The sequence below is a fragment of the Eschrichtius robustus genome, chromosome 17 (genome assembly GCF_028021215.1).
Source record: "Eschrichtius robustus isolate mEscRob2 chromosome 17, mEscRob2.pri, whole genome shotgun sequence".
NCBI lineage: Eukaryota > Metazoa > Chordata > Mammalia > Artiodactyla > Eschrichtiidae > Eschrichtius > Eschrichtius robustus.
Genome location: NC_090840.1, coordinates 19,593,546 through 19,608,409, shown reverse-complemented (window position 1 = coordinate 19,608,409; position 14,864 = coordinate 19,593,546). Strand labels below are relative to the sequence as shown.

The following is a 14,864-nucleotide window of genomic DNA, read 5'->3' as shown; positions in this document are numbered from 1 at the left end:
TTTTTAAATGCACCAGATGATTTTCTGAGGAACATTCACATTCACTGTTTAGTTTCATTTTACTAGTGGCATATACAAAGCACCATATAATATAACATATGAAATGTAGAACAATTATGACTATGTAATACTGTAGAAATAACTGCTAAGAAAATATAGCAATATTTAACACAGGATTTCTAAAACCATTACATATTCATTACTTTCCCCTACACTAATAATGTCCCATGTTTTATTTTATAGACGTAGTCTATCACAATTTATATGCATTTGACACTCATGGGGGGTTGAAAATAGTTGATATCTTCTGTACAGTAATGTTACAGTTTTATACAAACTTCAGAAATATGGCATTTGGAATAGTGTTCCTCCTCCAAGTGTTCCATTTCACACAACAGCAAATACTCTGAATGCCTTTCCTCCTGGAGGATTCTGTAAACTGCAAAAAATACACAAGTGTATTGATGTCATCTCCATGTATAATCCTTCAAACAAATCATGCTTTCTTATGACAGTCAAGAAAGCAGCTCTATGAATCCAGATGGTCAACTTTCTTAGACTACTATAATTTATAGTTATTGGAAAGCTTGAGTGAGAATGACATAATTCTTAAAATCTTGGTTGTACACAAGTTTACTAAAGAAATTTAAGGTGCAGAGTGGTAATAATAGTACTTTATATAGAACTTTATAGATTCCAGGTCATGTTTTCATACATTACCACCTTTAGTTCCAATAAAGTAGAGTTAAGCGGCTCTTATGCCATTTTACTGGGGAAATACTAAGACACAGGTTTACAATTGACCGGCATGGTTGAAAGCTAACTGCAAGTTAAAGAGATGGAGATACTTAAGATGTACTCTGGAATACTAACTTATTATTCCCTAAGTCTGACAAAATTTAAATTATATAGCTAGCATACTTATTAATATTTTAACATCTGTGGTTTCAAAAAAATCTTAGTGAGGAAATTTAATGGTCAAATCTGGAAGGTCCTAAGTATTTCTTCACTGAAATGGAAACATACACACACACACACACACACACACACACACACAGAGCACTCAATCTCACTTCAGAAGTATTTTAAAACAGAACTTTAAAGCAATGCAAAATCGTTCCTTTTACTCTTTATTAAATTATTTATATTTTATTTGACAATATTAATCAAGGTATGTTTTGCTTAAATGCCTCAAGTTGAAACTGGTTGATAATGGCATTAATCATTATTTATTCTAATCAAATGTAGACTTTTGAAGTCCATATTTTTGCATAAAGTATTATTTTCTTAATAATACAAAAAAGCTTTTAGAGATAAACACAAATGCTAAGAGAGAGACAAAGTGCAATTTCTTTTACATATTTATTCATGTGTAAGAAAAGAAAGGGGAGAATTTTAGAATGAAGAAGAGATGAGAATGTCACAAGTGTGCACACACATTACACAATAAACACACACACATACACAAGCCAGGTTTTTCATACAAGCAGACGGCTAATTGAAAGCCATTTTTATTTGTAGGAAACAAACTGACAAAGTGCCCTGGAAAGTGTCTTTGTACACAGTGATACACCGGAAAAATACACATTTTTGAACTTACAGAACTAGTTCTGAATCTGAGCTCTGAGACTGACTAGTTATATGACCTTGGGCTTATCATTTAACCTTTCTGAGCCTCAGTTAACATGTCTGTAAATTAGGGTTTATAGAACCGACTTTGTAAGGCTATTGGTAGAGCTGAGTTAATATACTTAAAGGGCCCTCCAGCATTGGTAGAGCTGAGTTAATATACTTAAAGGGCCCTCTACTGGAAAATTCATAGTAGATGTTCATAAATAATTATTATTCTCAGTTTTCTTAGGATATCATCTACCTTATAGGTTTAAAATAAATTTAAGAAATATGACAGGTAAATGAAGCCACATTACTCAGTTTAGCTTATAAAACTGCGTATCATACTCTATAACTCAATCTACTTTATATATTGTGTCTTTTATATATATATATACATATATATATATATACACATATATATATATATATATGTGTATATATATATATATATATACATATATATATATATATATATAGACAGAGAGACAGAGAGAGAGAGGAGAGAGATGGGGGAAGGGTGTGGGGTGCGAGCTCTGTGTGTTTGTTTACATTTCAGTGAAGAAATTCTTAGGATCTTACAGGTTGGACCATTAAATTTCCTCACTAAATTTTTTTTAGATGTTAAAAATATTACTAAGTATGATGGCAATACAATTTAAATTTTTTCAGACTTAAGAAACGGTAAGTTAGTACTCTAGGGCATTGCTATGAGCCAGCTAAGCCAGGTTGTGAAGTCACCTCCTTAACAATGGCCTCCTGATACAGTCTCATCTGAAAATATATGCTAAATACAAAGCTGTCATTTTATGAAGATGGCACTCAGATGATTATGTGGAAGGCAATCTAGGTATCCTGCATGGCACATCCTTTGGTGTCCTTTACAGAAACTTTACCATATGTGCAAACCCTCCATTGGCAATTTTGAAGAACCTAGTAAATGTTTAAAAGTTAGGGATTTATCTGTATCTATACAAAATACATGGGACTTAATATTACTTCCCCAAGTACCAATGATTTAAAAAATCACTACAGGTTTTTTTTCTCTTAACTTTTATTATTACTTGATAAAGCAAGTCACATGAATTTTCTCAAACCACTGAAATATATAATACTAATGAGCCAAATACCAGATGACCTGAAAGAGTTCATTTACATCATATTAGGCATCGAACTTCCAATCAAAAAGAGAATTTGGTTCCGGGGAAAATCAGACTCATTGTTTTGGTCAAATACTTTGTCAGGTAACTGGATTAGAGAAATATTCAGTGCCTCGCTCACCTAGAAAGAGTTACATGATAAAACTAATCTAGAAAATCCAAAAGAGGATGAAAGAAATTTCCTTATTATAAGATCAATTAACAAAAGAGTGGTTCTGACTCATAATCCGATTTTCATGTTGATTTTTATAAGCCTGCAGGAGACAGGCATCTCTGGTACTGCAGCTTCTCCCATCCCTGGAAGACCTACTATTACACAGCGTGCAAAGGAAGCACACTGGCTCAGTCACGAAACCTCAAAGCCATGCTAAGGAGAGTTGGTTGTAAAGCCAGCATAATGGGAAAGATGATATATCTAAATACATATATGTTTATAAATATATATATCAATTTATTTACCTTTCTGAGAAGATTCCATTCTGAAAAGAAGCAATGTAAGTCTTTCTTTTGTCCACAGGCATCAGGTCAACATAACCCCCGTGATTTTGAACCACGCCAGCATGTACAGCTGCTCTGCAGATACTGGACAGCTAAGGGATCAAGGAAAAAACCACCATCATTAGAAAACGTCTGCTGAACTTGTCCAGCCTACTCTTCTATTGGACACAAGGTCGTTGACATCTGTCTCTATGTGGATACCCAGTGAGCAGTTACAGGGTGATGTTTTGTGCATAAAGGAATGTTTTAAAAGTCACAAAGTTAAAGCCAAGCAAGTCTCATCTGAAGGTAGATCTTAAGGGTGGCTGCAAGGATAAGATCCCTTCACCAGCTAATCTGTCCAAACAGCAAGCTTTTACTACTGTCCAAGCAATAAAATGCAAATTAGCTCCTTTTATCTCTTCAAGGGCCTATTTATCACTCTTAAATTTCAGCCTTTGCTAGTTCCTACTCAGGTCACTCTGACCAAACGTTCACAGGGGGGTTATCTGGACCTCATTTATGTTCAGTTTTGACTTTGAGCAACTCAAACGTAGTTCTGTATATCTCTACAGTCCCTTTTCCAAAATACAGGCATACATTAAATGAGGAGGTTTTTCCTATTAGATAATATAACCTATGTAGAGAAAACTTGCCCAAAAGAATAAGCCCAAGAAGAAAAAAATATGAAGAATAATCATCGCTTCTACCTAGATTTGCAATGTACATCACTCTGGTTTGAATGGTCTGAGATGAGGTACTAAGAAAGTCCTATTTTTGCATTGTACCAGTTATATAATCTGAATTGAATGGAATTTCTATAAAGGAGAAAACTGTTTCAGGTCCAACAAACACTTTCCATTTTTTTAATACGACTGAGTTCTAGAAGTCAACGCTTTTCTTTTGGCCAATTAAAGTCTTCTGTAGATTTTGACAATTGCTTTCATCCAAATGTTCTACCAAAATTTGTCAATAGCTGAGTATAGCCTGACAAAATCCTACAAAATGAAACGCTTGAACTGTTTCAGTATAAAGCAATCTACCCCATATCCCGATGGGTCTTTTCTGAACCCACTGGTGTATTCTTTTCTTATCTCTATGCACACGTGAGTGACTTAATGTGCTTTTTTAAGTTCACATAAGCATGTGCATCTTACGTGACCTTGCTTTATTACTGTGCTCTGAACTCTGTGGCATCAGTCAGTATTTATTAGATCAGAGGGACCGAATGCCAAGCTGTCTAATACTTTTCATGTTTTTGCTATATCACAAAATACCATACATCCAAAACCCCATATCCTTACTCTGAGGACACATTTTATTCACCATTTAAAGTCCCTCACTGAATTAATATTGGTGTCTGATATGGTTCATAACAGATGGAATTAAAAATAACTGTACACTTTTCAGTATTTATCCTGTTCTGTTAAAAGGTTATCATCAGCATTTTTCCCAAGGCAATAAAAGTGCTTAGATATAACATTCACTAAATCCAAGCACTTAATATGGTTTGAAACTATTGTTTTGGCCATAACTATGCAGTCAGCAGGCATTACAATTTGAGTTCAAAGGTCAGAAGAGATTTTCTTTTCCTACCCGCACTTTGTAAGAACTAATATACCACGAAAAGAAAAAATATATCTGTGAAAACAGTGGAACATTTTTAATGAATGCAGAAATTAATTTCATCTGTCATAAATGAGAAATAAAAGCTCAAAGCAATAGAAGGTACAAGTTGTAACTCTATAAATGGAAAGAGAGAAAGATAGAAAGATGGGGGAGAGAGGGAGATTGATAGATTGTTTCTTATTTTTCCATATCTTGTACTTAAATAGATAATGTATTTTGTAAGGGATGGGAAGATTGCTTAATTAATGGCTGAATCTCTGATTCTGTACTTAGCACATAAAAAATATATATTTCCAACTTGTTCTACATAGTAATACAAAATTTCTTACCCCATTTCACCGAGATAGAATGATAAAATGATCTCAGGATATAAGTTCTAATAAAAACCTGAACTCTAGCAAAGAGATGGCTTATAGGTACAAAAGTGTATAGGATATTTTGAAAGATTTTCACCAGACATGAGTAAAATTAAAAGTTTTTTTTACTTAAAGGGACAACCCGGGAAGAATGATTTCTTTGGAAATCTCTGATGAGTCTAGATTTCCTCATTCATATATATTTATTTTTTTTTTAAACAAACATTTATGTTTCAAGGTGTTTGCCAAATGTCTGATATCATTGCGTGCTCTAAGTTCTGTTAAAGCAGGAACTAGGCCTGTCTTGCTCACAGCTTGGCAAATGTAAAATTGTTGATGAAAAAATAATGCATAATTTGCCCAGCTGCTGCCTTCAAGAAACTTAAAAATTAATAAAAGAGGTGGGGAAACAATCATAATGCCTAACAGAATCAGTTAAGTGCTAAATAAAAGGAAAAAACAAAGTAATAGGGTTAAAGAAAAGCAACACCGGGCTTCCCTGGTGGTCCAGTGGTTAAGAATCCGCCTGCCAAGGCAGGGGACATGGGTTCAAGCCCTGGTCCGGGAAGATCCCACATGCCGCGGAGCAACTAAGCCCGTGCGCCACAACTACTGAGCCTGAGCTCTAGAGCCCGCGAGCCACAACTACTGACCCCACGTGCCACAACCACTGAAGCCTGCGTGCCTAGAGCCCACGCTCTGCAGCAAGAGGAGCCACGACAATGAGAAGCCCGTGCACTGCAACAAAGAGTAGCCCCCGCTCACCACAAGAGAAAGCCCACGCACAGAAACAAAGACCCAACACAGCCAAAAAATTTTTTTAAATAAATAAATTTATTAAAAAAAAAAGAAAAGCAACACCATACTTGGGTTAGGAGAACCAGCAATACACTTCACAGAGAAAGTGGCAATAATTCAGAAGGTAAAGAATGACCATGATGTTGACAGAAAAATTAGAAAAAGCATGTTTTCAGAGACAAGAAGATAAGCACAAATTGTGAGGACTACCAAATTAAGATACCAACAGGACATTGAAATTGCAGATAAGAATACTGCAAACCTGGAGCTGGGAGAGAGACTTAGATTTGGAGAATAATTTTAAAGGTAAAGCTGAACTGAAAAAAAACCCAAAAAAACCTGAACCCGAAATGAATTCACCAAGTGGTGGTAATACTCACATCTCAGGACTCCTCACAATCATATTTCCATAGTATTCTACTGAATAAGTACATCAAGAATATATTTCTTAAATTTCTTTTGGAACTCTTTGGATTAGATATTGGTAGTGGTTTCCAAATGTCTGCCACATAAAATCTAAACTTATCAGCATGTATTTAGACTCTCCAATTACATGTTTCAAGAGGCGGATCCCTCCCTCCATCCCTCACACTAAGTTGGCTGCAGCCCCTTTTAGCTTCAAATCTCACCAGCTCAGATACAAGCAAACCTACAAGTCATGCCCACTTTCAGCTCACTTGCTCTCACCTCATCTCCATGTCTTTGTAGGTGCCATTCACCCCACCTAAAATGTGCACTAATCCTCTTTACCAACCCACACTTGAAACCTGGATCAGAAAGCACTTATCGGCCCTGAAGCCATCACAGCTAATCTTCCTGGTCCAACCCCAGTCCTGGCATCCATTACAATACACCCTCAACTGGTTTCCTTTTGTATGTATTTTAATGATTACCTGTTTTTGATTCTATGCTACTTGCTAAATGCCCATTTGGCAGTGGAGATATTGTTCATACATTTGACAAACTCTTAATTATCCAGTTTATACTTCAAGTACTGAAGAACCAAAAGGAAGGTTAAAGAAAAGTAAAATGCTTTTTCCTTCCCAAGGATGCATCCAAGCTATTTCATTTAGTATCTGATATAAGAGATATAGATAGGATATGAAGAAAAGTTTAGTCAAGATAAATGATTATGCATGCATATTTGCATATAGATATTTATTTTTTAGTGTTACTGATGATTGACCTCTCTGAGAATATGTATACCAACACAGAATCTGTTCCTTTTTCTGCATATAAATGTACATATATACATTTAAACACGTGTGCATGCATATAGATAGATACTGAGAGCTGCATAAATTAGGGTACTTACATCAGAATAAATTCGAGTTCCAATTACACGAGCATAATGTGGATTTGCCTGCATACAGTTCCGAGGACAGTATACTCTAAAAAATAAATATATACTTACAAATATTAAGTAGCTGGTTATTTCAGTCTTTCTTATCAGTAAGATCATAGACATGCATACACAAAAGTAAACTCAGCATTCTAAATCCTACTCATTATTTTTTATTGAAGTACAGCTGATGTACAATATTATATAAGTTACAGGTATACAATATGGTGATTCACAGTTTTTAAAGGTTATACTCCATTTATAGTTAGTATAAAATATTGGCTATATTCTATGTTTTACAATATATCCTTGGAGTTTATTTCATACCTAATAGTTTGTACCTCTTAATCCTCTACCCCTATATTGTACCTCCCCACTTCCCCCTCCCCACTGGTAACCACCAGTTTGTTCTCTGTACCTGTGAGCCTGTTTCTTTCTTGTTATATTCACTAGTTCGTTGTATTTTTTTTTTAGATTCCATATATAAGTGATATCATAAAGTATTTGTGTTACTCTATCTTATTTCACTTAGCATAATGCCCTCCAAGTCCATCCATGTTGTTGCAAATGGCAAAATTTCATTCTTTTTTATGATTGAGTAGCATTCCATTGTATATATACACATTTTTTCCTTCTGAAATAGGTCAATTGTACAATAGGTCAATTGCTTCTGCTTACGTTACCTACTTCCAGCTTTTGGCACAGATGTGTTTCTTTTCTCTTTCTTTTTCTTTAAAAAAAAAAAAAGCTTAGGCAGGAAGCTTTCTAATTTGGGGATTCAAAGCAGAAAGAAACATCAGGAAGTATCTCTCTCTCAGTATCTGGGAATTTGGTACCCAATATGACTGCAGAATTTAGTAAACATATAACTTGGAAAAACTGAATCATTGTCTGCCACAGACATCTCATAGTTTCTTTTCTCTATGTTCACATCTTTGGTATCTCATCCAATTTCATGGCTTTGATTATCATCTATAAACTATTGATTTCCAAATTTATATCTCTAGTTGGGACCTCTTCTCTTAATTCTAAATTTGTATGTCCTACTGCTTATTGAATATCTCCACGTAGACCTAATAAATATCTCAAATTTAGCATGTTTGAAACCAAATTCCTAATCTTCTCATTCAGTCCACAAGTATCTTCTTTCTGTAGGCTTCCTACAATAAATGTCAACTCCATTATTCAGGTGCTCAGGCCAAAAAAAAAACCTTTATTCTATCCTTAACTCCCTTCCTTACCTCAACCTTATATTCAACCCAATTTCTATTTGTTGTACACTGAAATAAAATCAGAGCATCCTTAAGCACCTCAATCACTGTACCTCTGGGCTCTACCTTCCAATATCTAGCTCACTGCAACAGGCTCCCCTATGATCTCCCTGCTTCCGATTTTGCCCCCTCCAGTCTATTTTGCCACACACTCACACTGAAGAATACAACTCTAATCGTATCATTCCTCTGCTCCAAATATTCTAGTGGCTTTCCATCTAATTCAGAACAAGTGACAGGATCCTTATAATAGCCAATAAGCCCTGAGTATTCTGTCTTCCCATTACCTCTCTGACATTATATCCTACCCCTCTTTCACTTTCTCACCCAGCTCCTGTCACACTGGCCTAATGGTTATTCTTCAAACATACAGAATAATCTCATCCTCGGGGCCTTTGAGTTTATCTTTCCCTCTGCATGGAATGTTCTTTCTCCAGATATCCTACTCCCTTCCTGATACTTTAGCTCCTTTTTTCAAAGTTTCCAAAAGTTCTTTTATCTAAATATAGGGTCCAATTATCAGTGTTCAGTCAGTCACATAATATTTAAAAAAATTCACTCCCAGAGTTTAAGAAACTGCCAAGTGGCACTTATTTAAATTGATTGGCTCTTCTGAATTCACATACACACACACAAGTACACACACTCATACATTAAAAGGAAATCAAAGCTAAGACTGGAAAAAACATAATTCATTCTACATAGTAAATCAGAGTCTCAACAAAATGACTATACGAAAATCATTGTTTGATAAAAGTATCAATTATTTTCCTAAAAGTATTCTTAAAAAAAAAACAACAAAACTTCATTGCAACTACCTTTACCAATTGAAGCAGATCTTCCTCAACACAGTTTTTAAGAAATGGCTACATTTCTTATTTAAATTTCATGTTCCTAAAATTTGTATAACACAGTACACTTTAGCATCTAAACCAGAACCACTTAAATATAAGTAATAAATGAATGAGTTTTTATAACTTTGAATTAAAGGGTTGATTTTTATAAAAGATGTCTTCTGTAGGAGGAAGGGTGTCCCCATTGACTATAAAATTTTATTTTTGCATTTGAGAACTGCTGCGCATTCATTGCCCACCCTATGGCGATAAAACCAGCTGCTCTGCCCTTAGGATCATGCTGTGCATGCTCTACCTTAACCATATTTAGCACTTGGTCTGTGGAAGGCCAAGATCAGTAGATTCAAACTGAGTTCATTTCTACGTAGGTAAGTTCAGGTCAAAGAAAGACTGCAGGAGCTTTTTGCTTGTCTGAATTCTAGTCTCTGGTTTTAACACCTTGTTATACATTTGTGAGAATGTAGATAGTGATCTAGTAAACATACCTTCATCTACAACTTCCGTTATGCTTTGAATAAAAATGCTGACACATTTTAACAGTACCTGCCTTTACATCTAATCATAGGGAAAGGGGCTGCTTGGCCCTAATGTGATCCATTAAAGAGTCATGCAATGACCAGACAAGTGCCTGACGTGTGTAACTTGTAACTTACTGGGTGGCCAAGCCTCATAAAGCTGTAGGGGAATGAACATGTGATTCTTTCTTTTAAATGTTAAAATAAAGATTTTCGTAGAGACAAAAAAAAAAAAAAAAAAAAACCCCACATTTTTTTGGAGAAAGTACACTAGGAGTGCCTAGAGTGTATGCAGTTTGTGGTGTCCATTGCTCCCTGATGCTAGCAGTTCAAGATCATACATCTTTTGTGTCCTAGAGACACCGGAATCTCAGGCAAAAGCAGTTATCCAGGGTAAAAGGCCCCCTGTTCACAGGTTAAAAACGAAGGAGAAAATCTAGAAAACAGTACCTTGGGCAATGTGAAGCAGGCTTATGAAAAGGACAGAGCTGTTCCACAGTTGTTTCACAAGTGACCGCCTGAACTGAAGAATTCAAACACAAAACAATAAGCAAATCCTTTAGAAAGAATAATGTGCAATAGAGTGGTAAGAAAATAAGACGAAAAAAGTGCTAACCTGTTACTTTAGAGACTGTGAAGGAATTAGCAGACTGATACTTGCTGAAGATAAAAACATAAACATTTCAATCATCAACATCTTACATGCATCACCATCAACATAAATTCTTATATTTTTTAAGTCTATGAATATTTGATTTTTTCTTAAACGTTCTTATTTAAATATCTAGACATGTAGCAGTATAAGAATTAATCATCTGTTTTATGCTAAATTCATATTACCTTCAAGTATGAGCCAAATAAATACCATTCTTGATATCAGAGAAAGATCTCTTTTCATTATCAATCTCAAAAATTTATACATAATAGCATAAAATAATACACATTTGTATCTATATATTTGTTTCCTATTAAGATTAAAACTCTCAATATACTCATTCCCTGTTACCACAGAACCAAACAATTTAATCTTTCAAAATAGTCAATACAAGGCGGTGTAAAAAGACTACTAAATAATAAGTACCTTAAAGGAATATGCATCATTCATTTTTTTGTTCCCCCTAGTATCCAGTAAAATGTCTACAATAAATGAATGAATTCCTCCTTACATGTTTTATTAAAAAGCAAGAATATAAGAATAGGTATTTTAGTTGGTTTATGTATACCCAGGCTTTCATAAAAAACATCTATTGCAAAAGGTAATGCTTATTTGTGATGGTATTTTAATATGACACACACACGTTTCAAGAGAGTTTATATAATAAACAATTAAAAAAACAAGTTAAAAGAAAAAGGTAAATAATAGGAAATAAATGTTCTTTAATGCAACACCCAATGTTTGGCTTACCAAAGCTAAAAACTAATATTTATTATTTATTTAAGATAAGTATTTGCTGAGTGAATAAATTAATCAGTAAGTGTTTCTGTAAAGCTTTTACTTAAGAGATTAATCATTAATGGCTGAAAACCACACATCAGGCCTTTGAATAAAATTGTATACAGAGGGCATCATTCCACCAATTTACAAGGATTCTTAACAAATTCTTTCTTATCATTATGAATTCCATACTGTGGAGTTTCATGCAATTGTTCAGTTACAAAGGAAGGGAGACTATCATATTTCCTAAGAAAAGGCATTCCATTATGAGGTTCAATAATGTCTATTATTTTACATAGGAGAAAGAGAAACTACAAAGATATTTCAAAAGCCTACATTTTTCTACTTTCTATAGAGTATATATAAAATATGTTGTTTCATAATAATACATTTAGTATATTTAATATGACAAACATTTCAAAAGTTAATCAATGCTTTTATGTTGGGTCAAATTACATTTTAACAGGCAAAAGAAAGGTGACATAGTGTATTACATATTTAGAGACTTTGCAAAATGCTCTTTTACCTAGTAATCTATCTTATTAACAAAGTTACTGTTGCATGAAATAAATAATTCTCCCAAACAGGGCAGGAAGAATATGCAAATCAATTAGCCTTCTCAGGCACTTTTTATCATAGCTGAAAAATGTATTGCTTCACAATGGGAAAAACTATAAATTTGTACATTCTTAATGAAACTAGAAAATTTAGAGTTTTAGCATGATCTTTATAAGCAAAAGGGTTCAACTTTGAATTCAGATACTTTTCCTTCTTTTTGCCCATGGAAATTATGTAGTTGAAATGAACCTTGAAAATTACCTTCTCTCTTTATAAACTAAATTCTTCTATGCTTTGCTCTAAATGAATGTAACTTATTGTTACAACTTAAAATCTCTGGTCCAAAAGATTATTGAGGTACTTACCCAATTGTTTGAACACCATTTCTATTGGATTTGATGAAATAATGTTTTCTTCCTTGTCTAGTGATATCCACCCAACCACCATCATTGTCTATTATACCATAATGAATTGCAGCTCTACAGATGCTGGATTGCTGGGAGAAAAGGAAGGGATAAAAGGATGTTAAAATGATAAGAATTCTGCATAGGATACAACTCATTACTATGTATGACTTTAAACAATTCTGAGCAAAATAGCTATACGTATATAAATTGTTATTTTTCCCATTAAAAAATCAAAATATTATATGAAAGGATCCTCTCCTCAAATAATGACATTTATAATACTTACCATTTCATAATGTACACTGCCAATAACTTTAGCTTTACTATCCAAACAGCCAGCAGGGCATTCATATCTAAATAAAAGAAATGGGGAACAAAATTTAGCTTCTCTGAATGTCCATATAAAATGAAAATATTTTTTATATCTTGCCAGTTAATTTTGAGAGTAATTATAAATATTACCTATTGCAGGTTGTGCCTTTGCACTGGTCTCTTAATCTTATTTCGCAAGAAACAATTTGAGCTAAAATTTAGAAAATAATAATAATTTAGATGATGCAACAGCTGCTCTAATTCATCCCATACAGTCTAACACCAAGTTTTTGCCATTCTAAAAATGTTCAGATTAATAAAATATAGTTGAATATGCCAGTAATGTAAACTTTAAAATGTTTGTAAATAATGCAGAGATCTTACACATTTGCTGTGTGCTTATGACTTCGTTTCTGTTACTATCATCTGCTATTGTCCGGATGTGGGTGTCATGGACTTGTGATTGCTGCCGTTCAATTTCATTTGTTTCTTCTTCTTGAGGAGGGTAATAGCTATCTGATCCTTCTGTTAGAGAGAATGGATTTAAGAAATATGAATCCATCTTAAATGTGCACAAATTACCAATGATACACCTTTATATGCCTGCTTAACACTGAAAGCTACTAGAAAATCAGTACTGTATATTGGCACAAGTTTTGGCTTAAGGTGGTGATCTTACATACTGCATTGGAATAAATAAAACAGTTGCATAAACCTTTGAGCCCTTGACTCATTTATGCTAACATTAAATGGAATCATTTCTAAACTTTGCTTATATTTTAAAGTGGTATCAATGATTACCTTTCATAATGACATCATGAGGTCTACACAGTGATCTAATGAAGTCGGGCTTAGTGAATTTGAATTTGTTTTCTCAAATGAAATCATATTTTCAGGAGGATAACACTTAAAATTTTCAAAAGGATCACATTTAAAATTCTCCTGAAAGGAAATTCAGCCTAAGAAGGATTGACATGCCCTTGCTATTTACCACAATATCAGTTTCCATGGAAAGGTTTCTATTGCAGAAGGAAATTCAATGTGCAGAAATTTAAACTTAACAATGGAAAATATGCAAACTTTGAATTTAATATTTTTTTCCGGGTTGGCTTGTATTAAGGGCTTGACAGGGGCACATTTTGGAAATGTGGTTATTTGCATGTATGTCCAAGAATTCAGAATCTAGAAAAAGGAAGTATGAATTCAGAGGAAAGTCAGCTTTAGTAAGACACTGTGGTCATTGACAATGGAGGAAGCAGGTTGGAGGTTTGGGGGATGGAAAACAGACTCAGGCACAATGAAAAACGCTTTCAGGAATTAAAAATGGCTCATATTACACAGTGAACTATATGTTTACTTCTTGTCCATATATTATAGCTAGTGAGCACTCAATCATTAAGGAAAAAAAGATATCTCTTTCTAAGTACTGAAAAGTGGCTGCATCTACATATATTTTCAAATACATTTGGTCTGCATTAATCTTCATTTAATCATCATTAAGAACAAAGTAGTACAAGAGGGTAAAAATGTTCACTTGGATGCCCAATAAAAAGCATGACTTTCACAAAGCTTTGTCAGGTAAGTTTTATCTTCATGTGTTACAAAAAGGACATCATATTTATATTTATTTTTGAGGACATCCAGTACATTTGAGACAGTACTTTTTTGCAACAGTTTTATAATACTATTATATATATATACTTTTTATTGTTGTTATTTTGGCATGACAAATTGTATACTCTGCAGTAAGAAGCAGAGAATTAGTATAATTCATTGGGCATGGTTCAATAAGATTCATGGATAGGTATTCAGGCAAAAACTCTTAAAGTGCTTAAAATAAATTGTGTTAAACTGCTAAATTCTTCAGAAATGATGACATTTATGGAAATAATTCTAGTCAACACTATATCAAGATGGCTTTTAAGAATGAAAATATACTTGTCACTCTGGGATAATTTCAAAGTAGAATTAGGTGGTTATCTGGGATAATCATGAAACTTTCCTTTAAATACATGTTGGTATAATAGACTTATTAATATTATAAATTTTTAAAAAATATTTTAAATGACTTCTAAATATTTGAAATAGAGTTCTAGAAACTTTTCATGTAATAATTAAATGTGCTTTTGGCTTTCAAAC

General features: G+C 33.7%; 1 protein-coding gene across 2 annotated transcripts in view; it reads right to left on the bottom strand.

Moving 5' to 3' along the window:
• Nucleotides 1-387: 387 nt before the first annotated feature.
• CRISPLD1 (cysteine rich secretory protein LCCL domain containing 1) overlaps nucleotides 388-14,864 on the bottom strand; it is a 41,744-nt gene continuing 27,267 nt past the window's right edge. For both annotated transcript variants that reach the window (XM_068525593.1, XM_068525594.1), the window contains 9 exons: nucleotides 13,110-13,250; nucleotides 12,876-12,936; nucleotides 12,700-12,766; nucleotides 12,372-12,502; nucleotides 10,630-10,673; nucleotides 10,464-10,536; nucleotides 7,347-7,422; nucleotides 3,231-3,361; nucleotides 388-439 (listed from right to left, as the gene is read on the bottom strand). In XM_068525593.1, coding sequence (XP_068381694.1) covers nucleotides 388-439; nucleotides 3,231-3,361; nucleotides 7,347-7,422; nucleotides 10,464-10,536; nucleotides 10,630-10,673; nucleotides 12,372-12,502; nucleotides 12,700-12,766; nucleotides 12,876-12,936; nucleotides 13,110-13,250 — 776 coding nt within the window. The remainder of the gene's footprint in view (nucleotides 440-3,230; nucleotides 3,362-7,346; nucleotides 7,423-10,463; nucleotides 10,537-10,629; nucleotides 10,674-12,371; nucleotides 12,503-12,699; nucleotides 12,767-12,875; nucleotides 12,937-13,109; nucleotides 13,251-14,864) is intronic.